We start from the raw sequence: 26,238 nt of genomic DNA on the forward strand, positions 1-26,238 counted from the left end.
ACATCTAAGGCCTGGTACACACCATGCAATTTCCCGTCACATAGATTGGTTGAATCGATTATTTCCAACAAGTCTGATCTGATTTCCATTTTTCTGATGGATTTTCCGATCACTTTATACAAAGTCGATCAGAAAACAGATCGGCCCTGTCGGAAATAATGGATTCCATCCGAAATTGCATGGTGTGTATCAGGCATACCACTTTCCCGCCATCTGAAAGAATTTCTTCACTGCTGTCTTGTGTCCCAGTTATATAGATCCCCTGCCTCATTTTATTCATGCCCCAGGGACAGCTATCACCAGTAAAGGCATAGCTCCCAACTGTCCCTCTTTTGGAGTGACAGTCCCTCTTTGGGAGCCCTGTCCCTCTTTCCTCCTCATTTGTCCCTCTTTCAGGACTTTGTCCCTCTTTCTATGTAAATATACATATTTCTCTACTAAAAAATATGTTTTATTGACTCTAAACTTTATTCCCATCCTGTAAATTGATATATTATTAATTTAAAAATGTTAATATGAAGGAAAATGAAGCACGATAGAAAGGACCAGTGTGGTTTGAATTATAAAACAACATATTTTTCTAGCGAAATCTTTATGGTTTGCGTGACTAGGGGTGTGACAGGGGCGTGATCAGGGGTGTGGCAGGGGCGTGGCGTGAAGTGTCCCTCTTTCTCATCTCCAAAAGTTGGGAGGTATGGTAAAGGCAGTGAGGAGAAATATTTAAAATCCACAGAGGTTCTATGCCTTCTCCCAACTCTATCCAAAACTAAAGGGTTCCACGTGAATGTTCCATCAGAAAGTTGCACTGCTGATGTTATTTGACAGCGTATCCGATAATATGAGGGTTAACAAGAATGAATTTTGTGGGAACATATATATGGCGCAGGCTGAGCTCGGAGAACTTGGCATCTTCCAGGTCTTTCCATGTGGTCTTTCTTATGCTGCAGCCAGCAAAAACAGCCCCCCAGGTGTGATTCATGACTTTCTGGAAAAAGCTCATCCAGCTGGACTCGTCTGTGGAGGCCACGTGCTCGATGAAGTAGTAAACTCCGCCCTGGAAATAGAGAGAGTTATATTTTCATAAAAACATAGCCCGAGGTTGTATCAGGAATCTCCATACCAATACATAAGTATCTCTAGTTTTGCAGGCTTTTTAGAAAGGTTAGGTCAGGTGAGGGTTTGACCATATCAGGTTAGGGATAATGTAGAGTAGCTGCTACAAGTTGATAAAACTGTCCAGTGAAGCTACTTAAATTGATAGTTAGAGCTGAAACATCTTAGCTTCTGTAGATTACTCTGCATGATCCATATTTAATGGTTTAAATCAGTGGTCCTCAAACTAAGGCCTGCGGGCCGAAGGTGGCCCCCTGAGGCTTTTTTACCGGCCCCCCCACACAGAAAATGTATTACTTATAGATGCGGCCAGCTACATCTTTAAATATTGGTGATCTGCATATGGAATAGCAGTACTGTCACCACCCATCCACATGGAAGCCAGAAAGCAGTAATTTCGCTGATTTCCAATCAAATTCCACATCAGGTGACATTGCTGTCCAACTGGACTGCAGGTTGTCACCTGGGTATGCTTCACTGTCTGGCCCGCAAAGACGTCTACATCATCTTGTGTATACTCTGGCCCCCCAGCAGTCTGAAGTACATTGACCCTGGCCCTTGACCCAAAACGTTTGGGGACCCCTGGTTTAAATAAAGAAGAGCCAGTTATACAGTATATAGCGTGTGCTGACATCATTATCGTCAAATTGATAGTTACAGGCTAGTTTTAGGGATCATTTAAAGAGAGTCTGAAGCGAGAATAAATCTCACTTCAGACCTCATAGATAGCAGGGGCATGTATGCCCCTGCTAAAACGCCGCTATCCCGCGGCTTAACGGGGGTCCCTTCACCCCCAAATTCCCTCCGTGCAGCCAGGGAGCGCTTCCGCATTGGGGCAGGGCTAACCGCCGCAGCCCTGCCTCATGCGCGTCTATCAGACGCGTACCTCCGCCTCTCCCCCGCCCCTCTCAGTCTTCCTTCACTGAGAGGGGCAGGGGAGAGGCGGCGATGCGCGTCTGATAGACGCGCTGTGAGGCAGGGCTGCAGCCGTTAGCCCTGCCTCCAGGAGGAGAAAATTTTACGACCAAGTTGGTCGGTGATTTTGCGGGGGTGGGTTTGGGGGTGAAGGGACCCCCGTTTAGCCGCGGGATAGCGGCGTTTTAGCAGGGGCACACATGCCCCTGCTAACTATGAGCTATGAAGCGAGATTTATTCTCGCTTCAGAGTCTCTTTAAGGCTGGTTTTACACCTATTTTTTTCTGTTGCGGTGGGATGCGATGTTCTTGCCGCTTCCCACGGTAACGAAAAAAAGACAATCATATGATCCTTCCTTTGGCAGAGTTCGCCGACTGGTTTATACGCGTAGTGCCCCCCCCGCTCAGTAATGTACTGCCTGCTAGGTAGAAAGCATGTGACTGGGATTCCTTGGGATTCCCGTCAGTCGCCACATGCGCGCGGCGATGCACCACGCTCTGTCGTTCACACATAGGGCTTGATTCACAAAAGCGTGATAACTGATAGCACAGCAGTTATCACTCGATCTGCCACGCGCGGTTTGCGCGTGTAAAGGATTACGTTCGCTTGTAAACTAAGGTTTGCGCGCCCGGCAGATCGCGTGATAACTGCCGTGCTATCAGTTATCATGCTTTTGTGAATCAAGCCCATAGTGCGTTGCCCATAGACCAAGTGTGGTGTTTGCGGTAATGCACTGTTGCCCTTGCGCCAGCTCAGGAACTTCCGGTGCACTGCAACGGACTGCAATAAGTGTGAAAGTTTCCATAGATTTTCATTGCTTTTGTGGCCATTGCATATAAAATAGGGAAACGCACTGCAGGAATTACCTGCAAGTGTAAAAGGGGCCTATAGGGCAAAGATACAGTAATTATCAGAATGTGAATAGCAGTACAGTAAAACCTTGTATTGAGAGAAACTTGGTTTAAGAGCGCTTTGCAATACAAGCAACACACTTTGTGAGATTTTCACTTGATATACAAGCAACATCTCGATATACAAGCAACGTCTCGATATACGTGTGTCACGTCATCCATGAAATCCACAACAGTAACTGTCATTGGATAAGTTCCTTGATAAAGCTACACAAAAAAAAGGTTGGTGCGAGCCAACAGATCACAATGATTCTGTTGGTTATAGTGAAAGTCTTGTTTACGTTTTTATTTTATACTACTTTATTATAATTGTTTTTGGATTGTGGAAAGAATCACCTGGGTTTCTATTAATTCTTATGGGGAAATTCGCTTTGATAGAAGAGTGCTTTGGATTACTAGCATGTTTCCGGAACGAATTATGCTCGCAAACCAAGGCTCCACTGTAATTGTTTAGTTACACAAGGGAAAGATTTAAAGTACCCCTTAACCGTTTTTTCATCAACATACTTTCAATACTGTTTTATTTGTGGCCCCTTCCCCCCTCCCCCCCGCTCCAGCACCCCTTGTGTCCTCCGCACTGCTTAGCCATAATGTAGAACTCGATTACGGGCGGGGAGGAAGTGACACTTCTTCCTCCACTCTGCCTGTCCTTAGGAACGCCCCTCCACTCGCCGCTTATAGTTCCCCATGGTGTTACTTCACACAGTGCGCAGAAGAGCTGCAACGTGTGCTCGCTTGTGGTGATTGCGCTTGGAATGATATTGTACTACACTATAGCTCTGAGCTCAATCACCACAAGCCTGCACATGTTGCAGCTCCCCTGCGCTCTGTATGAAGTAACACCATATCAGGAACTATAAGTCGTGAGTGAAGGACAGGCAGAGAGGAGGAAGAACTGCCACTTTCTCCACGCCAATAATGGAGTTCTGCATTATGGCTGATCAGAGCGGGGGACACAGGGTGCTGGAGGATGATGCTGTGACATACAGTATGTCACAGTACCACAAATGAAATAGTATTACAAGTATGTTGATGGAAAAACAGTTCAGTGGTACTTCAAAGGACAACTAAAGTGAGAAGTATATGGAGGGCTTGGAGGCTGCCATATTTATTTCCTTTTAACCACTTCACATCCATTCCTCCTTCCATTTATTCGCCTATAACTTTATTACTACTTATCACAATAAAACAATCTATATCTTGTTTTTTCAGTTTTTTCAAATTACTATCATTCAAAAAAATTGATTGTAATTCTCGAATTGAAAAGAAATATAAAAAATGTTATGGTGCGCTGCCATTTTAGTGTAAACCAGCACAGAGATCTGCAAGATATCTGAAGTTAAATTCTGTATCTGACACCCTGTATAGAGACTTATTTATTATGTTCATTTATAAAGATACAGCACTATACAGACAGCATTGTGTGGTTGATGCACAAAAGTTCCATAATATTGCCTTGCACAGACAGCGCACAACAATATTAACGTGTACCGCAATTTACGCTATTAGCCTAACCTGCAGTACAGTACTCGAATAGCTTGATCATTGGTAAAGCTCGTTAGTAACATGTGTTACCGTAGCAACGATTGTGTACTTGCATTTTACCGTAGCAACGATTGTGGTACTCGCGTGTTACCATAGCATTGATTGTGGTACTCGAGGGTCATGCTAATCACGCTACACGCTGCTGATAGTAACAGTAATATTCCCATGTGCTGTCTGCATAGCTTCCAACTGTCCCTCTTTTGGAGGGACAGTCCCTCTTTCTACCTCATTTGTCCCTCTTTCAGGACCGATGTGCAGATCTATGTAAGTCTACAGTCCTGGCCAACAGTTTTGAGACTGTCCAAAATATTGTAAATGAGAAAAGTTGGTGCTTAAGTTTTTATAATAGCAATTTGCATATACTCCAGAATGTTATGAAGAGTGTTCAGATGAATTGCATAGTCCTTCTTTGCCATGAAAATTAACTGAATCCCAAAAAAACCTTGGTTAGAATGGCAGACTTGACATCTTAAAAGGAGAGTGATGCTTGAAATCATTGATCTTCCATTGTTAACCAGGGTGACCAGCAAAGAAACGCGTGCAGCCATCATTGCGTTGCATAAAAATGGGTTCACAGGCAAGGATATTGTGGCTACTAAGATTGCACCTAAATCAACAATTTATAGGATCATCAAGAACTTCAAGGAAAGAGGTTCAATTCTTGTTAAGAAGGCTTTAGGGCATCCAAAAAAGTCCAGCAAGTGCCAGGATCATCTCCTAAAGAGGATTCAGCTGCGGGATCGGAGTGCAACCAGTGCAGAGGTTGCTCAGGAATGGCAGCAGGCAGGTGTGAGCGCATCTGCACGCACAGTGAGGCGTAGACTTTTGGAAGATGGCCTGGTGTCAAGAAGGGCAGCAAAGAAGCCACTTCTCTCCCATAAAAACATCTGGGACAGATTGATCTTCTGCAGAATGTATGGTGAATGGACTGCTGAGGACTCTGATTAGGCCCCTTTCCAATTGTTTGGGGCATCTGGAAAAAGGCTTGTCAGGAGAAAAAAAGGTGAGCACTACCATCAGTCCTGTGTCATGCCAGTCATGTCAGTAAAGCATTCTGTGACCATTCATATGTGGGGTTGCTTCTCATCCAAGGGAGTGGGCTCACTCACAATTTTGCCAAAACACACAGCCATGAATAAAGAATGGTACCAAAACACCCTCCAATAGCAATCTAACAACAGTTTTGTGAAGAACAATGCATTTTCCAGCACGATGGAGCACCGTGTATTAAGGCAAAAGTGATAACTAAGTGGCTCTGGGACAAAAACGTTGAAATTTTGGGTCCATGGCCTGCAAACTCCCCAGATCTTAATCCCATTGAGAACTTGTGGTCATTCCTCAAGAGGCGGGTGGACAAACAAAAACCAACTAATTTTGAGAAACTCAAAGACGTGATTATGAAAGAATGGGTTGCTATCAGTCAGGATTTGGCCCAGAAGTTGATTGAGAGCATGCCCAGTCATATTGCAGAGGTCCTGAAAAAGAATGGCCAAGACTGCAAATACTGACTCTTTGCATAAATCTCATGTAATTGTCAATAAAAGCCTTTGAAACGTATGACGTTCTTATAATTATATTTCAGTACATCACATAAACAACTGAAACAAAGATCTAATAGCAGTTTAGCAGCAAGCTTTGTGAAAACTAATATTTTTGACAGTCTCAAAACTTTTGGCCAGAACTGTAAACTGCATTCCCATCCTTTATATATTTCTTATTTTCAAATGCTAATATGAAGGGAAATGAACCAGGATAGAAAGGACCAAAGTGTGCTTTGAATTATAAAACAATATATTTCTCTTATGACATTTTTATGGTATTGTGACTAGTGTTTTGTTGGGGTGTGGCAGGGGGTGGTTTAAAGAGGAACTCCAGTGAAAATAATGTAATAACAAAAGTGCTTCTTTCTTACAATAATTATGTATAAATGATTTAGTCAGTGTTTGCCCATTGTAAAATCTTTTAAATCCCTGATTTACATTCTGACATCACATGGTGACATTTTTACTGTTGGCAGGTGATGTAGCTGCTGTATGTTTTTTTGGCAGTTGGAAACAGCTGTAAATAGCTATTTCCCACAATGCAACAAGGTTCACAGACAGGAAACTGCCAGGAGTACCACGGTCCTCAGAGTTTCTTGTGGGAGGGGTTTTACCACCATAGCAGTCATACAGCGCCCCCTGATGGTCTGTTTGTGAAAAGGAATAGATTTCTCATGTAAAAGGGGGTGTCCGCTACTGATTGGGATAAAGTTCAATTCTTGGTCGGAGTTTCTCTTTAAAGAGGAACTCCAGTGAAAATAATTTAATATAAAAAGGTGCTTAATTTTTAATATAATTATGTATACATGATTTAGTCAGAGTTTGCTCATTGTAAAATCTTTCCTCTCCCAGATTCACATTCTGACATGTATTACATGGTGACATTGTTACTGTGGGCAAATTATGTAGCTGTTCTGGCTTTAACAGACAGCTATAAACAGCCATTTCCTGTGTGTGTCATTGTTACATTGTGGCAGTTTGCCCAGAGTACCGTACGGTACCAGAGCCTCTTGTGGGAGGGGTTTCAGCACAAAATCAGTCATACAGCGCCCCCTGATGGTCTGTTTGTGAAAATCATTATATTTTTCATGTAAAAGTGGGTATCAGCTACTGATTGGGATAAAGTTCAATTCTTGGTCGGAGTTTCTCTTTAAGTGTCCCTCATTCAGATGTCAAAAAGTTGGGAGGTAATAGTCTGTGCATGGCAATGTTACCTCACTTTTGTGCATCAACCCCCATGTAACTTATTATTCCTCTAAGAGACTCATATCTAATGTTCCTGCTGATCTCAGCCAGTTTATTTGTGTTGTAGGGCTGAACTATAAAGAAGATATTAAAACTTTGCAAGTACGTGCCATGTTGTTGACAAATGCATCTGTGTGTCATAAAGCAAACCTTTGCTCAATGCATATTTCAAATGTGACATTGCAGTAAGTGAATCTTGAAATAACAGACATGCTTACTTTTCTCCCATAATTGCTTTATGTTTCATTTTCCTCCTGTACAAGCAGTAGAGGGTTGTAGGAACCAGTCCGACAAAGGCTTTTTATAAGCCGAAAGCTCACTGTTTATTCATCTCTAAGGCCCGGTTCACATTAGCGGGCGCCGTCCGGAATCGCCGTGCCGGAGCCGGACCGCATGCGGGACGGACGGAACGGACGCACGGCATAGCAATGAAAGCCTATGCGTCCGTTCACATGCGTCCGTTTCGTCCGGACCGGATCCGGACCGGATCCGGACTCCGGCATAAGACCCAACATGCGCTATTTTTTGGTCCGGCTCCTCCGGCAGCCGTATCCGGGGCGGAGCCGGACTGCACCATCCGGCCAATACAAAGCAATGAGAACCGGAGAGCGCACAACACACTGGCTAAAAATCCGGATGTTCTACCCCACTTCCTATGCGTATTGTTGCGGCGATTTTGGATGGGGACACATGGGCAAGCATTTTGGAGTGGATCAGCAGTGACTTTAAACGAGCTGGAGATGTTGGCAGCATGTCGGAGGTGGAGGTGAGTGCTAAACAGCGGAGGGCCTGATTCCACAGGTCCCCCTTCTGCTGACCTCCCAGACCCCAACATTTTATTTGGTTTGTACTAACTTTTGCCAAACGGATCCGGATCGCATCCTGATGAACACCTGATGCAATTTGACCGGATCCGGATCGGATCCGGATCAGAACCGTACGGTTCCGATCCGGATCCGGTCCGGATCCGGTCAGGTCATCCGGTCCGTTTGGCAGAGAACCGCAAGTGTGAACCGGGCCTAAGTTAGCCAATAAATGGTATCATCCTGATTCAAAACTCCTTGCTCCTCCTGCACAAGACAGGCAATCTCGCTACTGGTGAGGTCAGAATTATGCACAGAGCAGGGAGAATCCACAGAATCTTTCAGACTGCTGTACATATGGTAAATAGAATATTAGAAACATAGAAAAGAGTCTTGTATTTTTATTTTCAGTATAAGGGCTGTGTTTTTAATATGTGCTTTTTTTACACTTGCAGCGCAGGAAAATAGAAAGGGACTTCAGACAATTTCATCATGTCACTTCAGGTATGCTTTAAAGAGACACTGAAGCGAAAAAAAAAAATATGATATAGTGAATTGGTTGTGTACTATGAATAATTACTAGAAGATTAGCAGCAAAGAAAATATTCTCATACTTTTATTTTCAGGTATATAGTGTTTTTTCTAACATTGCATCATTCTATAATATGTGCAGATTACACAACGCTTACCATTCAAAATGAGTCTTTCAGAGCAGTCTGTGAAGTAATGACCTCTCCTCTAGCAGAGGAAAAGTAAATAGTCCAGGAACAGTTGAGATAATAAAAGTCAGATAACAGCCCTCTCCACGACTAACTTAGTCGGAGAGCTTAATGGCTTGTTTGCATAGAGATAACAACTGGAGTTTCTCAACTCTTCCTGTACTGGAAACAATTACACTGATGTATCTGATCTTAATGTTGCGTGAATATAACAGAGGCGCCAAAAGGATAAGAACACGATTTAAAATATTTAAAATTGCTTAGGAGGCAGTGGTGGACTTACCTCCCTCAAGCAGACACAGGAAGCTGTGTAATTCAACAAAGGTAAATTTAATGGTATACTCCAGGGTTAAATACAACGCGTTTCGCAGGTCTACACCCGCTTCATCAGGCAGTAAAAAGTAGGAGCACACAGCAGCGTAGTGTCAGAGATGCACCTGGCGCCAGGCAGAGAAAGTAAAAAAGGAACATAGCCTAGTTATTTGTGTGCTCAGCACTGTACATACACATGTCTATCTCATCATGTCACCTTGTGTGTCCTTTAAGCTTGTTTTCAGTTCAGGTTTGCTTTAGCGAGACACGAATACAGAAAGATTTGATACTTACCCAGGGCTTCCTCCAGCCCCATAAGCACCGCTGAGCAGGTATGGGCTGAAAATCGGCTTCGGGTGATCCGGATAGTTACTATCTGGATTACACCCAGTAATGCTGTGCGGGCTGGGCGGGGGGTCAAGCTTACCTGTCTGACGTCTTCTTCGCTCGTCCCTCGGCGCCTCCCATGATGCCTTCCAATCTGCCGTCACATGATTACAAACACTTCCTCCTTCCAGGTTAAAGGAGGAAGTGTTTGTAGTCACGTGACGCCGCGTGGACCGCATCGTGGGAAGTGCCGAGGGACGAGCGAAGAAGACGTCAGATAGGTAAGCTTGATCCCGCCCACCCCGCACAGCATTACTGGGTGAAATCTGGATAGTAACTATCCGGATCACCCGAAGCCGAATTTCAGCCCATGCCTGCCACTGAGTCCCTCACTGTCTCTGAGTGTCTCTGTTCTCGAGCTATAGATCCCAGTAACTAGCTCATCGGCATCAGTCGGGCTCTTCTGCGCATGCGTACACAAAACACTCTGACTAACGTGACTGAGCAAGATTACCGGGACCGATAGCCGGAGAGCGGAGGCACTCAGGAGGACAGCGAGGGACTCAGCGGTGCTTATGGGGCTGGGGGAAGCCCCATATGAGGCAATGTTAACATGTAGTTGGAGAAGTGGAGCAGGTAAGGTGGAGCAGATAATGTGCATCTAGGATAAATAAGTTAGATTGGAGTTATGCTGGGAATACACAATGAGATTTTTCTACAGATTTACTGTCCGATCAATTTTTTACCTTGTTTTTCTGATCGATTTACATTAACTTCTATGAGAAATCGATCAGAAAATCGATCGAAAATCAGATCAGACTTGTCAATAATTATCTATTGAACCATCTATCTGCCAAAAAAATCTCATAGTGTATTCCCAGCCTTAGCTCACAAAATGATAGGAAATGTGAGGATTGGATTATGTTGCATTAGGTCAGAAATCCAACATAATCACTGCCCACCACTGGTGATCACCTAGGTGGGTATGTTTAAGTGGAAGAATAGGTGAGCATCAGAATGAGGGTGGGGATCATTGTTTAAAAGGTTGTTAGTGGTGGTGGCTGGGGCTGCGTGGGTTCAGAACAGATAATAGGAGTAAAATAAATAAATAAACATAGTATTTGCTAACTGACAGAGTTCATTTTAGTTTTTAAGAGTACCTTTAAAGTTTGCTGCCCTGTTAAAATGTCTTCACATATTAGTACATGTGATGTTTTTTGTTTTTTTTGTAAAAGGTGATTTATCAAGTGCTACTGCTCCGGCAAGCATAGGAAACAAGCAGTATTAGTTTCCAGGACTCTGATGAGTTAATGACAGAGCTGTCATACTGCCTACTAAAACAAAGGCAAAGGTTGTAACTTCAAAGCTCCACTGCAGAAAGTTCCAACCACCTTCTTTGCAAAGGCTCATTCCTTTATACACGTGTAATTCATTTCTCAGATATGAGCCACTTGATTATTGCATCAGTTGGCATTTTGTTACATTTTGGCAGCTGAATAGAATGCATGTGGTGTGATATCACATGCTTTTTTTAGACTAGTTATAGAGTAAAATAGGAGGAAATTGGCAGCACTTCCAAATCCAGGCTGCACCCAAATTGACCAGCTGCATAGATGTGCAGAGGCCAAAACACAGGCAGATTAAACAACTTGCATTCAAAACAGATGCAGCAAATGGAGGACGTTATCTTTCCAAAACAGTTTATGTGCAGATTGTTCAGTACTAGACTCTTATGGTGGGCATAGACGGGTCGACCGGCGGCTCGATTAGCGTCCCTGCCGCGTCCGCGCATGTGTATCGATTGCCGCTCGTCCCCGCCGGCGATCCTTATCAGTCGCTCGATTCCCTGCCATTGTCCACCTGCGGGAATCGAGTGGGCGCGGGTTGAGTGGCATGATCGGGCCAGCTGAATATTATCAGCTGGCCGGATGATCTGGTCGATACACGGTACAGAAACATACCGTGTATCCCCAACATTACACGACGTTGACATGCCCTCACGGAAGAGACCTAACCACTAACAATTAGGTAAACCTGGGGCTGCTAGCCACAAATAGTCTACACATTTTCTTAAGAACAGCAAAAATTGACAGTGCTCTTGATCAGGCTGCAAATTAAATGAAACCAATATAGGTCTGCAGCGCCCCTAGGGACTTAAATACACGGGAATTAAATACACACTTTGAACAAATCAGATGCAAACTATGCTCTAAACCCTAATCTAGATAAATAAGTTTCTTCTTCACCAAATGAGTATGAGTAAAACTGAGGGGCTGGGGGGAGGGAGCTGGGTGTTGCACAGTAAGCCCCAGCAGCCAATGAGAGCACATCCCGTCACAGGCATATATAAAGGGGGGGGGGGGGCGAAGCCCCATAAGCACTGCTGCATTTCTTGCTGTCCTCCTGGGTGGCTCCGTTCGGCCATAATCAGCCCCTGTAATCTGGCTCAGTCACGTCAGTCGAGCTCTTCTGCATATGCGCGGCCATCCGGCACATGCGCAGAAGAGCGCGACTGATAATTTTGATAGTACTTTTCCACCTATTTTTTGGTACTTTTTCAATTATAAATTGCTAAAAAATTATTCTAAATACAAGATGAAAAATTATCTCCTAGAAGAAAACTTAGGAGAAAAAGTTAATTGCATATGGGCCTACATTTCTTAAAGAGGCTCTGAAGTCTCATAAAATGAAGGTTTTTATTTTAAAAATCTCTTTAAAGCGGACCCAAACCAAACATTTTTTTAATTAAAAATATTTAGTTGCACCACTCTGACACATACAAAGATAAATAAACACTCCTTCAAGCCTATGAGCATTTCAGTGCATGCTTTTCACCCTTCTCTTTTCATAGCTAGGGTTATACTGGGGGCAGCCATTAGCAATTCCTCCATTGCCGGACACTATCTACTCCACCAGTTTGCCGGCAATATGAAAGGAAGGGAGGGGTTTCTCCAATAAATGTAAAATATTTTAGATTTGTCATCATGCAGCTGAAAAAAAGCTGCTATTTATTATTATAATTTAGAAAATAGATTTTATTTCTGAAATCTTGTATTTTTAGTTTGGGTCCACTTTAACATCATTGCCCTGACTAAAACGCTGCATCCCCGCGGCTGCACACTAACTATATCCCCCCAAACTCCCCGGCGCACATTGCGGGGAGCGCTTCCGTGAAGAGGCAGAGCTTTCGGCTGCAGCTCCGCCTCTACACGCATCCATCAACGCGGATGGTTCTTTCACTGAGAGGGGCGGGGGAGAGACAGAGATACGTACGGATTGATGCGCATGGAGGCAGAGCTGCAGCTGAAAGCTCTGCCTCCTCCAGCAGCAAAATCCATGACCAAGAAAGTCGTGAATTTTTGCTGGGTAGTTTGGAGTGATTTAAGTTAGTGTGCAGCCGCGGGTATGTGGCCTTTTAGTTATGGCAATGATGTTAAAGAGATTTGTAAAATAAAAACCTGAATTTTATGAGACTTCAGAGTCTCTTTAAGCCCTATCTACACCATGCAATTTTTTGTGTGATTCGATTAATTGATTCGATTCGATTTAATCCGACATGTCCAACCGAGATTCAATTCAATAGTGTGGTCGAATGTCATTGCAAAACAATGGCAAATCGATCACACTACCGATCGAATCGAATTAAATCCCGATTGAACATGTCAGATGGAATCGAATCGATTAATCGAATCGCACAAAAATTGTATGGTGTAGATGGGGCTTTATGCTTCTAGGATTTCCACTACCCCAACATCTCCAATCAGTACACTTTCAACTGATTATAACTTTAATGAACTTTAGCTCCCTGTACATTTTGGTGACTTCAGATCACGGAGGGATAGAGTGATATAATGTAGGGCTTGTGGATTGGATTCCCTCCACTTAGATGAGTATGTATGTATTTTTTTTTTTAATCTTACAGCTCTAATTTTGACAATTAACTGTTTATTATATACAACTTTATTATGATCAAACTAAGCTTCCATTGTGTTTGAACAAGGGTAAGCTTGTGTCCGCAGGGCAGTCATGAGCAATAACCAGAGGGAATCTGGGAAACATTACACAAGTTCAACATCAACTTACTCATTTTGCCCTCTAGCAAATCAGTGTTGATAATTTGACTTTCTGGTGAACCGTCTCATTTGCCTAGTTCAGGCTTTCTGAACCTGGGTTCCTTGAGGACTCTGCAGGGGTTCCTTGGCATTTTCCCCATCGTGGGGAAGTATAAAAGAGCGCATTGTAATAGGGGATAATGTAAAAAAAAGCACTAAATTGTGGGTAAGGAGACAGTATAATGAGTGGCAGTGTAATAGGAGGCAGTGAAATAAACAGCCTAACCTACTTTTAACTACCTTCGGACCGCCGCAGTATAAATCTACGGCGGACAGGGGGCGCTGCGGTTCTGACTGGGTGTAAACTCTACGTCCCATTCACCGCCCGCCCCCGCCCGTCCCCGCCGCTGTCTCGCTCTGTCCCCGCCGCAAGGTGCTGCCCTGCCGCCTCTATGACGGCAGAGCACTGTGTGCCGGGCAGGAGCCGTTTTCATTGGCTCCTGGGCCTGTCATTCATGTAAGCCGTTCCCATTGGCTTACATGGAGTGACAGGGTCAGGAGCCAACGAAAGTGGCGCACAGCGCTCTGCCATCATACCGCCGGCAGAGAGAGCAGCCTTCGGCGGGGACAGAGCGGCGTGACCGTCGGGAGCGGCGGATTTTAGCAGCGATTCGTCGGGAAGCGGTGGTTTACTGGACCAGCACCCTCTGGTCTTTAAGGGGGCAGAGGGTGCTGGTCCCGAAGTGGTTAAGTACCATGCCCCTTGCAAAATAAATGCAGGGGTTCCTCGAGATCAAAACATTGTTTGCAGGAGTTCCTTGAGATCCAAAAGTTATTTGTAGGGTTCCTCGAGTTAAAATGGTTGAGAAAGGCTGGCCTAGTTAATATAACTGTGTTTTTTTCAACATTTGCTGTACAAGAAAACAGAAAGGGACTACAGATCAACTCTAGGTAGAACTAGTACTATTGCACTTAAACAAAACTATTAGATTTAAAAAGAAAGTTACATACTGTCTACTAAGTGGACTGTTGCCATTGTTTATCACAATTAAGCGGAAACAGAACCAGTACACAAATTTATAGAGAGGAGAAAAGTGATTTGTAAATCGTGAAATTGGGGCTTCAGGGCCTGCCTTAGCTAAAAATAGCAAACGCCTAGCTTCTGGGAGTTGCCCTGGAGTCATAGGCACGCATCCAATTTTGATTGGCCAATTTTACCACCTCTAAAGGTGGCGACACACGGTACAATAAAATCAGATTTTATGGCAATTCAATAAAAACAATCGGATTTCCTGAAAAATCAAAAGCTTTTTTTTTATTTGAGCAAGAAATCCAATCGGATTTCTGGTTTTTATTTGATAAAAGTCCATCAGGAGTGTTGGATTTTTCCTGATCAATTTTTATGAAAATTGAATTGTGTGTGGTAGATTGTCAATTTTTTTTATATATACACCCAAGAAGAGTTTCCAATCATTTTTATCATAATTGCGGTAAAATTTTACACGTGTGTGGTACATTGGTCAAATTTTCGAAATATTACTATCAGTCAGAAAAATTGATTCTAACTCTTGAATTGGAAAGATATTTAAAAAATTGTATGGTGTGTGGCCACCTTAAAGAGACTCTGAAATGAGAAAAAAAAAAACCTCTGGGGGATACTTTCCTCGGTTGGGGGAAGCCTCAGGGTCCCAATCAGGCTTCCCCGTCCTCTGTAGCTTCAGGGGAATCCAGCGCTGGCTCCCCCGAAACCTCCCTGACAAGCTTGACAAGAGGCTTGTCAAGCAGCGCAATATTCACCTACCCCATTCCAGCGCAGGCGCAGTAGCGGCTCTTCGTTCGGGCTAAGGCGGAAAGAGCCAAGCCTGATTGTATCTGCTCTACTGCGCAGATCTGAGTCCTTTGCGCCTGCGCAGTAGAGTAGAGCAGATACAATCAGGCCCAGCTAATTTCACCTTAGCCCGAACGAATGCTAGTGAGCCTCCATAATATTGCGGTAGGTAAATATTTACCTTGCCGCTGTTCGGGGGTCGCAGCGCTGGATTGCCGGTACACCGAAGGACGGGGCGAGGATCCAGAGGCTTCCCCCAGAGGGGTTACTTTTCATTACAGGTTTTCTTTAAAGAGACTCTGAAGTCTCATAAAATTCTCATTTTTTTAAAAATCACTTTAACATCATTGCCCTACCTAAAACGCTGCATCTCCGCGGCTGAACTCCCCCCTAACTCCCCCCCGCAAAATCCACGACTTTCTTGGTCGGGGATTTTGCTGCCCTGGGAGGCAGAGCTTTCAGCTGCAGCTCTGCCTCCATGCGTGTAATTCCGCGCGTATCTCCGCCTCTCCCCGCCCCTCTCAGTGAAGGAAGACTGAGGGGGCGGGCGGAGGTGGCGATCCGCGCTGATAGACGTGTGTAGAGGCAGTCAAGTCAGTGCATAGCTGCAGCCAAAAGCTCTGAAATGTGGTTAAATTGGCCCAATAAAAATTGTATGTGTGGATGCACCCTTAGCATATGAGGAAGTATGGAATGTGAGCAGGGTCTAGTATTAGAGCTGTGGAGTCAGTCGAGGAGTTGGAGTCGGTGGTTTCATGAACTGAAGAGTTGGAGTCCGATGATTTTTGTACCGACTCCACAGCCCTGCCCAGTATGATATGTTTTGCAAGTGTATTAGCCTGGAGACTGTGTAGTCTATATTGCTTGGTGAGTTTGAAGAATAGTAACATAAATCACTACATTGTATTTGTACTTTCCTGTCAGCTGATAACAAAATCACACCAGCAAGAAAAGCCAAGACAAGCTTTTCAAACAAAGCACAAGCTGACCTACCCTTATATAGAAAAGCCTGTTAACTATCAGCAGCACCAGGATCAAGCCTTTCAATTTGAAAATAAATGTTTTTATCTTTGGGATGTGATGTGTAGCCAGTTCACAAGGCCAAATAGCCAACCCTTGTAACAAAGACCGGTACTATTGTGTAGATGTATGAATTGCTGGGTACAAAGAGATCTGGACAAGAAAAAGTTATATAAAATAACAAGACAGCGATCATTCCTTTTTTCTATAAATTCAGAAAATGTATGTGATATCTGCAGGGTGCCGGCATAGGTGAACAATCTCACATCCTATAAACATCTAATCTGTATTCTATTTGGCTGAAACAATAGAACACTTTTGTTATTGGATCATAATCAGGATGTAGCTATGTTACCTTGACCAATAGATGGTAAACTGAGCTGTCTGGACAGAAGGGGTTAAAGGGACCCTGAGCTCTCTGTAAAATGAACTCGATGGACGTATGTCTTTTTTCAACCAAAATAACTATGTAACTATGTAACAATTACTTGTGTACTTACCTGGGGCTTCCTGCTGCCCACCGTAGCCTGCAAAGTCCCCCGGCATCCTCCTGGCTCCTCAAAATAACTATGTAACTATGTAACAATTACTTGTGTACTTACCTGGGGCTTCCTGCTGCCCACCGTAGCCTGCAAAGTCCCCCGGCATCCTCCTGGCTCCTCTCCCGGTCCCGCCGGGGGCTGCGATAATGCTACGTGTAATTAAACTGGCTGGCGTGAGTGTCCTGCGCATGCGCAGTTCTCTAAGACTGAACTGCACATGCGCAGGACTCTCATGCCGGTGTAGTGACAGATTGGGCAGTCCCGCATGCGCAGTAGGAGCCTGCCTCCCATTAAACTGTGCAGCCACGTAAAACGTCCTAAATATCTCCAATTCCGCACCAATTACACTCCCAAAATGTTCAGGGTAGGGAGGGGACCCCCCGTTCTAGCTCTGTGCCGAATTGCAGCCCCCGAGCCCCACTAGTTCCCGAGATAGGTTTGCTGTAATCAGTCTGGGGAACCAGCGGGGCTCGGGGGCTGCAATTCGTGTGTGTGAGTGTGGGAGGTGCGGAAGCTGAGATATTTCAGGAAAATAATATCTAACTTTCCACTGAGCATTCGTGATACTCAGTGAGGAAGCGAGCTTCCGGGCTGCACTATCTGATATTACACCGGCCCGGCATGATGATGCGTAGCGTGTGCAGTGGGACGCGCATGGGCGACTTCAGACCGAAGTGTTAAATGTCACCACAGAGCCCCTGCCCCTCCAGTGCTCATGCTATGCGACTCCTGGCCTCCCCCGCTGTCACTATCCGCTGCTGCCGCGAATGCCTGAACCACGTGGCATGTGTATGATGTCACACACACACGCCTGGTACCATGTAATACAGGTACTCGCAGTAATGGGGATGATGCTGGGAGTCGCACCAGTGGAAAGGTGAGAAGTTACAGAGCACGGGCACTGGAGGGGACAATTACCTTTTGTGGGATTAGCGGCCGGGGGTCGTCATGTACATTACTGCCGCGTACCCAATCAAGCTTGTTCCACCGAGATTTTCCAGCATGTCCAATTGATGCTTTCAACTGATTTCAGCCAGACATGTTGTGGTACCGATGTTCATCCAATTGAATAAAGTTATCGAATTGGATGGTTAATCGGGCCACAGAATTGATACATGTATGGCCACCTTAAGACTTTGTTCACATCTAAAATCTCAATCGCTGAGGCCAATGCTTTGCGATTTTGTGAGTGATTTTTTCCCCCTCCCGGCGCTTACTTGCATGCTATGATTTTTTTGTCAAGCACTTTTCTAAGCGCTTTTGTAGAGCAATTTGTTTTTTCACTTCCTGACGCAAGTTTCTTTGTCCCGGAAAATAATAATTACACTCTATTTATTGTTAAACGTGTGAATGCAATCGCAGCACAAAGCAATTTTGTGAGCATTTTGCGTTTTTCCTATACCCTTCCATTGTAGCAAAATCGCCCTAAAAATGGTACATGCAGCGCTTTGCTGATCAGATCAGAAACGAACCGCTCAGATGTAAACACTCTTATAGAGAATCATTGCACAAGCGTTTTTAGGGCGATTTTTAAAATCGCAGGCGCTAAAAAAAACCGCAAAACGCCCTAGGTGTGAACGAGCCCTAACAGCTTAATATGAATGGCTCAATTAGCTTACTTGTATTGTGTGTAGTGTATATTTAAGTTGCTCTGTAAAACACTGTGATTGTATTCATTATATTTGCTAAAAAATACTGAAGCAGAAAATCATACACCTAAGTTGTCTAGGACAGGGGCGTCGCTAGCCCTATTTTGGGGGGGCACGTGCCCCCAATCTGTCCTGGGGTGCCACGGATCTCCGCCCGGCCGCCCCCTCTGTCAGCGGCTCCCTCCAGCCGCCGCGTCCTCAGATCTCAGGATCAGGCGGCGAGCCGGCGACCAATCGTGCGGGCGCTAGGACCCAGCGCCCGCACTGATATGCGGAAGTGACATCACTTCCGCATATCGAGCGGGTGTGTCCGGTGCCCGCTGGTACTGATCGGGTCGCTGCTGATCATGAGGTCTGACTCTGCTGTGAGGTAAGGGGGGGGAGCGGCGGCGGCTGGAGGGGGGGCCTCCCTGTCACTCACTCACTCCCTAGGGGGCCACCCTGTCACTCACTCACTCGCTCACTCCCTAAAGGGCCTCCCTGTCACTCACTCACTCACTCCCTAAAGGGGCTCCCTGGCACTCACTCACTCCCTAAAGGGCCTCCTTGTCACTCACTCACTCACTCCCTAAAGGGCCTCCCTGTCACTCACTCACTCCCTAAAGGGGCTCCCTGGCACTCACTTACTCCCTAAAGGGGCTCCCTGGCACTCATTCCCTAAAGGGGCTCCCTGTCACTCACTCACTCCCTAAAGGGGCTCCCTGGCACTCACTCACGCCCTAAAGGGCCTCCCTGTCACTCACTCACTTCCTAAAGGGGCTCCCTGGCACTCACTCACTCCCTAAAGGGGCTCCCTGGCACTCACTCACTCCCTAAAGGGGCTACCTGGCACTCACTCACTACCTAAAGGGCCTCCCTGTCACTCACTCACTTCCTAAAGGGGGTCCCTGGCACTCACTCACTCGCTCCCTAAAGGGGCTCCCTGGCACTCACTCACTGCCTAAAGGGGCTCCCTGGCACTCACTCACTCCCTAAAGGGGCTCCCTGGCACTCACTCACTACCTAAAGGGCCTCCCTGTCACTCACTCACTCACTGCCTAAAGGGGCTCCCTGGCACTCACTCACTGCCTAAAGGGGCTCCCTGGCACTCATTCACTGCCTAAAGGGGCTCCCTGGCACTCACTCACTCCCTAAAGGGGCTCCGTGGCACTCACTCAGTCCCTAAAGGGGCTCCCTGTCACTCACTCACTACCTAAAGGGCCTCCCTGTCACTCACTCACTCGCTGCCTAAAGGGGCTCCCTGGCACTCACTCACTGCCTGAAGGGGCTCTCTGGCACTCACTCACTGCCTGAAGGGGCTCCCTGGCACTCACTCACTGCCTGAAGGGGCTCCCTGGCACTCACTCACTGCCTGAAGGGGCTCCCTGGCACTCACTCACTACCTAAAGGGGCTCCCTGTCACTCACTATTAAGGGTCCCTGTCACTCACTACCTAACTGGAGGCGCCTGTCACTCACTAGCTAACTTGGGGGTCCCTGTCACTCACTACCTAACTTGGGGGGCTACCATATTAAGGGGACATTCTGCCTATTTATGTGAAATGCTGTCTATTTATGTGCCTCATGACTGCTGAATTTGTCTTGTTGGGAGCCTTATGATTTGTTGGGGGCCTCAAGATTGCTGAATTTGTCTTGTTGGGGGCCTCATGATTTGTTGGGGGCCTCATGATTGCTGAATTTGTCCTGTTGGGGGCCTCATGATTTGTTGGAGGCAGGGCCGGCCCGCCCATGAGGCGGGGTGAAACGTTTGCCTCAGGCGGCGCTTCTGAGAGGGCGGCACCCGCCCGTCCGTGGGTGTGGAGTGCCGCCCGAGCTGGAGGGGATAGCGGGCAGGAAGGGGGTATTGGGGCTAGCGGCGGGGAGGGGGGTCGGACCCCCCCTCCCTCGCCTGGGTCCCCCGTCCTCCGCTCCCCTCCAGCTTGTTATGCGCGCTGGCTGGCTGGCTGCGGCTGTAAGAGGCAACGGGCGGGGATCACTCACCTCTTCCTCGTTCCAACGTGCGCTCCACTGACGTCACTTCCTGCGGCGTAGCAGGAAGTGACGTCAGTGGAGCGCAGGCTGAACGAGGAAGAGGGGGGGCGCAGCGGCGATTTCTTTAAAGTTTGCCTCAGGCGGCAAATGGTCTAGGGCCGGGCCTGGTTGGAGGCCTCATGATTGCTGAATTTGTCTTGTTGGGGGCCTCATGATTTGTTGGGGGCCTCATGATTGTTGAATTTGTCTTGTTGGGGGTCACATGATTGCTAACTGCGAGACTATGGGAAAAACTGAATCCTTATCATATGAGACAATAGCATTAAACCTACTTTTTTAGCTTTTTAAAACAGAAAATAAAACTGGGAGGTTCTAAAAAATTGAATACATTTTTCAGGAGTAGGATGGATGAAATTGTTTATCTTCACAGTTTATTTTCAACTTGGATTTTCCATAATGTTCATGTATGAGTTAAAACGTTTGTACAGTATTTAGTTTAAATTGCTGTTGCCACTTTGCGATAGATAAGTGACTTTTGGGTTGCAGTTTGGGCACTCGGCCTCCAAAAGGTTCGCCACCACTGTCATAATCTAATGTCCCACCATTGCTAGGTTCATGCAAATTTGTCTCCACCCGTTACCACACCTATATTCTGGTCCATGGCCCACCCATTTTTCAGTGCGGCGCGATAAGCACGCCGCACAGCGTGATCCTCATATTTTTGGCACGCTAGCTGCAGTGTGCTGAATTCTGCTGCCTACAGTATGTACAGTATACGCTGTTCTCTAGTGCCTGCACTGTGTGCTGATTTACCTTCAGTGTGTACAGTGTAAGGTGTTACTGTGTGCCTTTACTGATTGTAAACCAGCTATATTGTATGCTGATCCGTGGTACTTTCAGTATGTACAGTATTAGCTGTAAACCCTGGTACACACATACAATTTTGATTAGCCAATTTTAGCTCTGTTCATAAAATTCATTGTCTGTTGGCCCACTTACTGCACGGGGGTGGTAAAATTGGGGGTCAGTGATTGACCAATCAAAATTGTACGTGCGTATACATCTTTGATCTATGCCTATACTGATTGTAAATTATCCAAATAAAGGACAGGGGGCTCCATCCAATATTTCGATGGGCAGGCCCGTTATCTGTAGCTTACACCGCTGCTAAGTTCATGTACATTTGGCCCCACCCATGGCCACACCCACTCACCTCATGACCATGCCCATTTTTTGCCGCAAATACCTCCCCACAGGTGTTCCCGATCTCCAAGGACCCTAGAAATGCCCCTGGTCTAGGATGATAAAAAGGGGCATCATTCTGCATGGAAATGTTCAATTAGAATACTTGTGCCCACCACAGCTCCAGTCATACAATCATGGAGAGGTCATCTGCAGAAAAACCCAACTTTTTATTTTTCTAGTTATACTGAGCCTTCTGGTCTGGTTCCTTTCCTTTTTGTCACTCCCATCTTTTAGTACCGATATCAGTCAGTGGGATTTTTCTGCAATCGCACCACAACGTTATCTTTCCAATGAATGTATGCACCACTTCCGGGTGAAATGCGCATGAAGAAGAACTGCATTTTGTTGGTGCGAAACAGCAGTCGACATTCGCACTGCCGTCTACTCCCTCTCAAACATGTTGTAATATTGTAGCCCGGTTGTTTGTTTTTGCCAAATAAAAGTTATTTTTTTGTAAACAGTGGTGTGCAGTGCACGACCGCTCTACCTAATTAATAATAATAATCCTAACATTTGTATAGCGCTTTTTTCCTGTTGGACTCAAGGCTCTCAAAAGTTGCAGCCGCGCGCAAAGCACTCAAGAGTTGCAGCGCGCTCAAGGAGCCACGCTGCAGTGTTAGGAAGTCTTGCCCAAGGACTTCTTACTGAATTTTAAATAGCAAATGTGAAAGGGCCCTGAAGGCATAGTCAAAATGGGCCAGTGCACACAGCCGACTGCTGATAGCTCATTTCACCGTGGCCAAACGCTGAAAATTGTTTGGCATTGTTTGCCGCCGATTCTTTGTGGCTTTGCATTTCAAAAAACCCTGAGGAGATAATGTGACCATGAATGCCGCCAACACTAAAATCTACCTGCAGCTTCTCGGAAAATTTGATCGACCTCAACGCTAGTGCAATCAATGGTAAACGTATTGAGATGAAAGCTCCCGTTCATCTCAATATGCAACACAGTGGATCCTGGCAGTAAACAACAGAATGAAACACTGGGATTGGGGAAGACAATCCCTATTGGCCCTTCTCATTGTAAAATGTAACTTTTATTATTGTCAATTAAAATGAATAATTAAGCAGGCTAAACAAACAATTCTCTTCACCCAAAACTTGCATGAGGGGTAAATTCTACGACTTTTTTATTGCAAATCATCCTAAAATGTTTGGTCCTTTGCTGCATCAGTTGTACAGTTAATGAAAATGAGTAATAGCTGTATTACCCCCAAACTTGCGAGATCCCCATAGACCAACTACAATTTTGGCAATGCCAGTCAGGTTCTACTGACTCAGGTGCTAAATAATAGTGGAAATATACTATGGTAACCATGCCTGTGTAATGCCGCATCTACACGAGTAGATGCGGCCGCGATGCTCCTTATCAATCGAGCCTCTGATGTGGCTCGATTGATAAGATCCGACAGGACGGATCTCCGCACTGCCGATTCCCTGCTCGATCCCCGCGAGGGGACAATGGCAGGGAATCGTGCGGGAGATAAGCGGCGCCGACGGGGACGAGCGGGGAATCGAATGCGGCGCACGCGCGGCGAGCGGGGACGTGGCGGGCACGCGCGGGGACGGGCAAGAGGCCGCCGATCGCCACAACATCTCCCCAACATCTCCCCGTGTAGACGGGGCTTAACTTCTGAAGGCAGACAATGGCCTCAATTCACTAAGATCATGCTGGAGATAATAAGGCAAGAGAAAACTTACCTCCACACAGTAAGAGTTATCTTATCTCTTCGTTCCTTAAGTTACCTCCTCTGTAGTTATTTTCACACGCAGTTAATAAACAGCCTGTCTTTAACTCTGGAGTTATTTTAAGGATTGAAGAGTTAACTTAAAGACAGAAGAGTTAACTTTAGGTTTGCATGAGGTAAAATGTTTCCTGAATACAACATGCCTCATCACCATGGTGACCACTCTAGAAACGTTATTAAAGACAGGAGATAAGCTTAGTGAATTGAGGCCTATGTCACATTTATTATAAGTAATTGCTATGTTAAAATTAATATATTTTAATTTTGAGAATAGTGTGCTTGCTAATTGCAGAGGCATCTATATTTGCCAACCTTGATCACTTTTTTTAAAGGACCACTATTGTGAAAAATTGCCAAATTTAAAATACATGTAAACAGTTACAAATAAGAAGCATGCTCCAGAGTAAAATAAGCTATAAATTACTTTTCTCCTATGTTGCCACTTACAGTAAGTAAAAATCAGACAGAACCAACTTGTTTTTGACTATTCCATCTCTTCAAGGGAGGATTCTCAGTATTTAATTTATTCTTGTTCACTTAATGCTTTTGAAAATAAAGAAAACTCTGAGAATCCCCCAATAGGAGATGGGCTAGTCCAAAACCTTGTCAGTTCTGTAAGATTTCTACTTCCTACTGTAAGTGACAGCAACATAGGAAAAACTACAGTATAGCACATTTTACTTTGGAAGAAATGTACTTTTTATTTATATGTGTTTTAATGTATTTTCATTTTTAACATTTTTGGTGATAGTGTTCCTTTAATGCAAACAAGCCGTGAACTTTGACCCTGTTTGTGACATTTTCTGCAAGTGTCTGCAATGCAACTTGAGTGGCACTATACTTCAGTATTCCTGTCCATTGTGCATATGTTTTATCTATGCTACTGTGTATAGACAACAACACTTTCTAGGATCTCCCCAATGGTGCGTGTTTTGCAGGCAGCCTCACCTTTGCACAGGTGGGGTAATTGGTGTCTCAGTTACATGGAATCCACCTAGCTGAGAGACACTAAATAACTCACCTGTGATAGGTGAGGCTGCCTGATAAACCTGCACTGAATGGGAGTCATGAGGACAGGTTTGAGAAACACTGGTCTAGGAGATAGTTTGAAATAACTGCGTAATAATTGCTTGTTCAGCCCTTGTGCTGAAAATAAAATAAATACATAGTAATACAAGTAACTCACCGGTCGAAGAACCCTCTTCACCTCCTTTAGCATCGCAGGGGTGTTAGGCAGTGAACAGGCTAACAGAGTGCAGACAACCACATCCATAGAGGCATCAGCTACTGGTGTCATGTTGTCCGCCGATGCCACCAAAAATCCTTCATATTTAAGGTGGTCATTCAATGCTTGGTTTTTGCTGAGGAATTTTTGGAAATTTGGATTAATATCTAAACAATTCACTTTGCATCCGCTGGGGTAGAACTTGAAGTTTGCACCTGTGCCGCAGCCAATCTCTAGAAGCCTCAGCTCTTTAGATGGACCTGCAAAGTCAGACATGTTGCTAAATAGGCTCTTTTTTTCTTTTTCCATCAGCTTGTTGTATGAGTCAGTCATCCTATCTAAGAAATAAGGGAAGAGTACATTAGTGATAGATTTCAGGACTCCAATGTAGTGAAGGATTTGTATAGGCAGTGTTAAGATAAACACTATCAGCTGAAAGATGAAGACCAATGCAGACATGATTTGTTAGCTCAGATAATGCTATACGCTGCAAGCAGACAGACTGGTCTCAGAGTGAACCTTTGCTCTGTAATCCTGGATATGCTATGATAAGACCCTCCCCTCTGGAGGGAGGAAGAGTGTGCGTCACACACTCACTCTGTGCTGCCAGCGTAGAACGTTCTATTCAGCATTTACACAAAAATAATGTCAGAGACCATAGGGAGCTTTTGAGGACAAATTCCAGGAATGCAATTGATTATTGCAATAGGGAAAACAACATGGCAACTGTAATAGACTGCCAATCATTGTTTATTAAGAAAAGAAAGCCTAGTTGTCTACAGTATCGGTTTCTAATATGTGGAGCCCAAGAGGTTAAATGAAGTGACAGCCAGGGAAGCCAAGCGAACTGAACCTTCCTTCACATAAAGCATGGAACCTTGCACAGCGTAATAACAATATCTTTACAGCAAATCGTTATAAATATTAAACAAGGAATAACCACAAAGCTTATGGTGACCCAGAACCACCCGGAAGGTATAAAGGGCTAAAAGAAACCAAAAAGTCCTCTACCAAAAGCAAAGATAGATATAATTTTGCCTTCTTGAAATAGAAGGTATTTGCAATATTTCAACTTTACAGTGCTGCCCATAATTATTCATACCCCTGGCAAATTTTGACTTAAAGTCACTTTTATTCAACTAACAAGTATTTTTTTTGACTGGGAATGACATAGGAGTCTCCCAAAAGATAATTAGACCATGTACAATTTTTCAGCTTTTATTTGCATTTGAGCGAATAGTGTCCAAAATGATTCATACTCTTCTCAATAATCAATAGAAAAGCCTTTATTAGCTATTACAGAAATCAAATGCTTCCTATAATTGCAGACCAGCTTTTTGCATATTCACAGGTATTTTTGCCCATTCATCTTTAGCAATGAGCTCCAAATCTTTCAGATTGGAGGGTCTTTACATTTGAGCAAAACATGTCCAGTCCAAAATGATTCATACCCTTCACAAACTGTCACAGTCTGTGGGGAAAATCCAAAGTTTTATACCATTCCAAATAGTTCAAGCAGTTCTAAAGC

General features: G+C 44.9%; 2 protein-coding genes across 2 annotated transcripts in view; one reads left to right on the forward strand and one right to left on the reverse strand.

Annotated features, from left to right (window-relative positions):
* Window positions 1-26,238, forward strand: part of LOC137545764 (sodium channel protein type 8 subunit alpha-like) — a 456,138-nt gene that overhangs the window by 11,039 nt on the left and 418,861 nt on the right. Inside the window, exon 2 of the mRNA XM_068267362.1 lies at window positions 8,529-8,577. The gene's annotated coding sequence lies outside the window, so the exon portion shown is untranslated. The remainder of the gene's footprint in view (window positions 1-8,528; window positions 8,578-26,238) is intronic.
* On the reverse strand, window positions 450-25,243 carry LOC137545768 (thiol S-methyltransferase TMT1A-like). The gene is made up of 2 exons (XM_068267364.1): window positions 24,672-25,243; window positions 450-1,054 (listed from the first exon to the last, which is right to left on the reverse strand). The coding sequence occupies exons 1-2, from the start codon at window positions 25,167-25,169 to the stop codon at window positions 815-817; spliced, it is 738 nt and encodes a 245-aa protein (XP_068123465.1). The 5' UTR covers window positions 25,170-25,243; the 3' UTR covers window positions 450-814.

Source organism: Hyperolius riggenbachi, chromosome 2, assembly GCF_040937935.1.
Source record: "Hyperolius riggenbachi isolate aHypRig1 chromosome 2, aHypRig1.pri, whole genome shotgun sequence".
NCBI lineage: Eukaryota > Metazoa > Chordata > Amphibia > Anura > Hyperoliidae > Hyperolius > Hyperolius riggenbachi.

Bases quoted from the DNA above. Each gene is read 5' to 3' on its own strand.
- LOC137545768 (XM_068267364.1), bottom strand. From the start codon at position 25,169: ATGTCTGCATTGGTCTTCATCTTTCAGCTGATAGTGTTTATCTTAACA. The intron at 1,055-24,671 runs GTGAGTTACTTG...CTCTATTTCCAG, and splicing joins TGAAGAGGGTTCTTCGACCG to GGCGGAGTTTACTACTTCAT.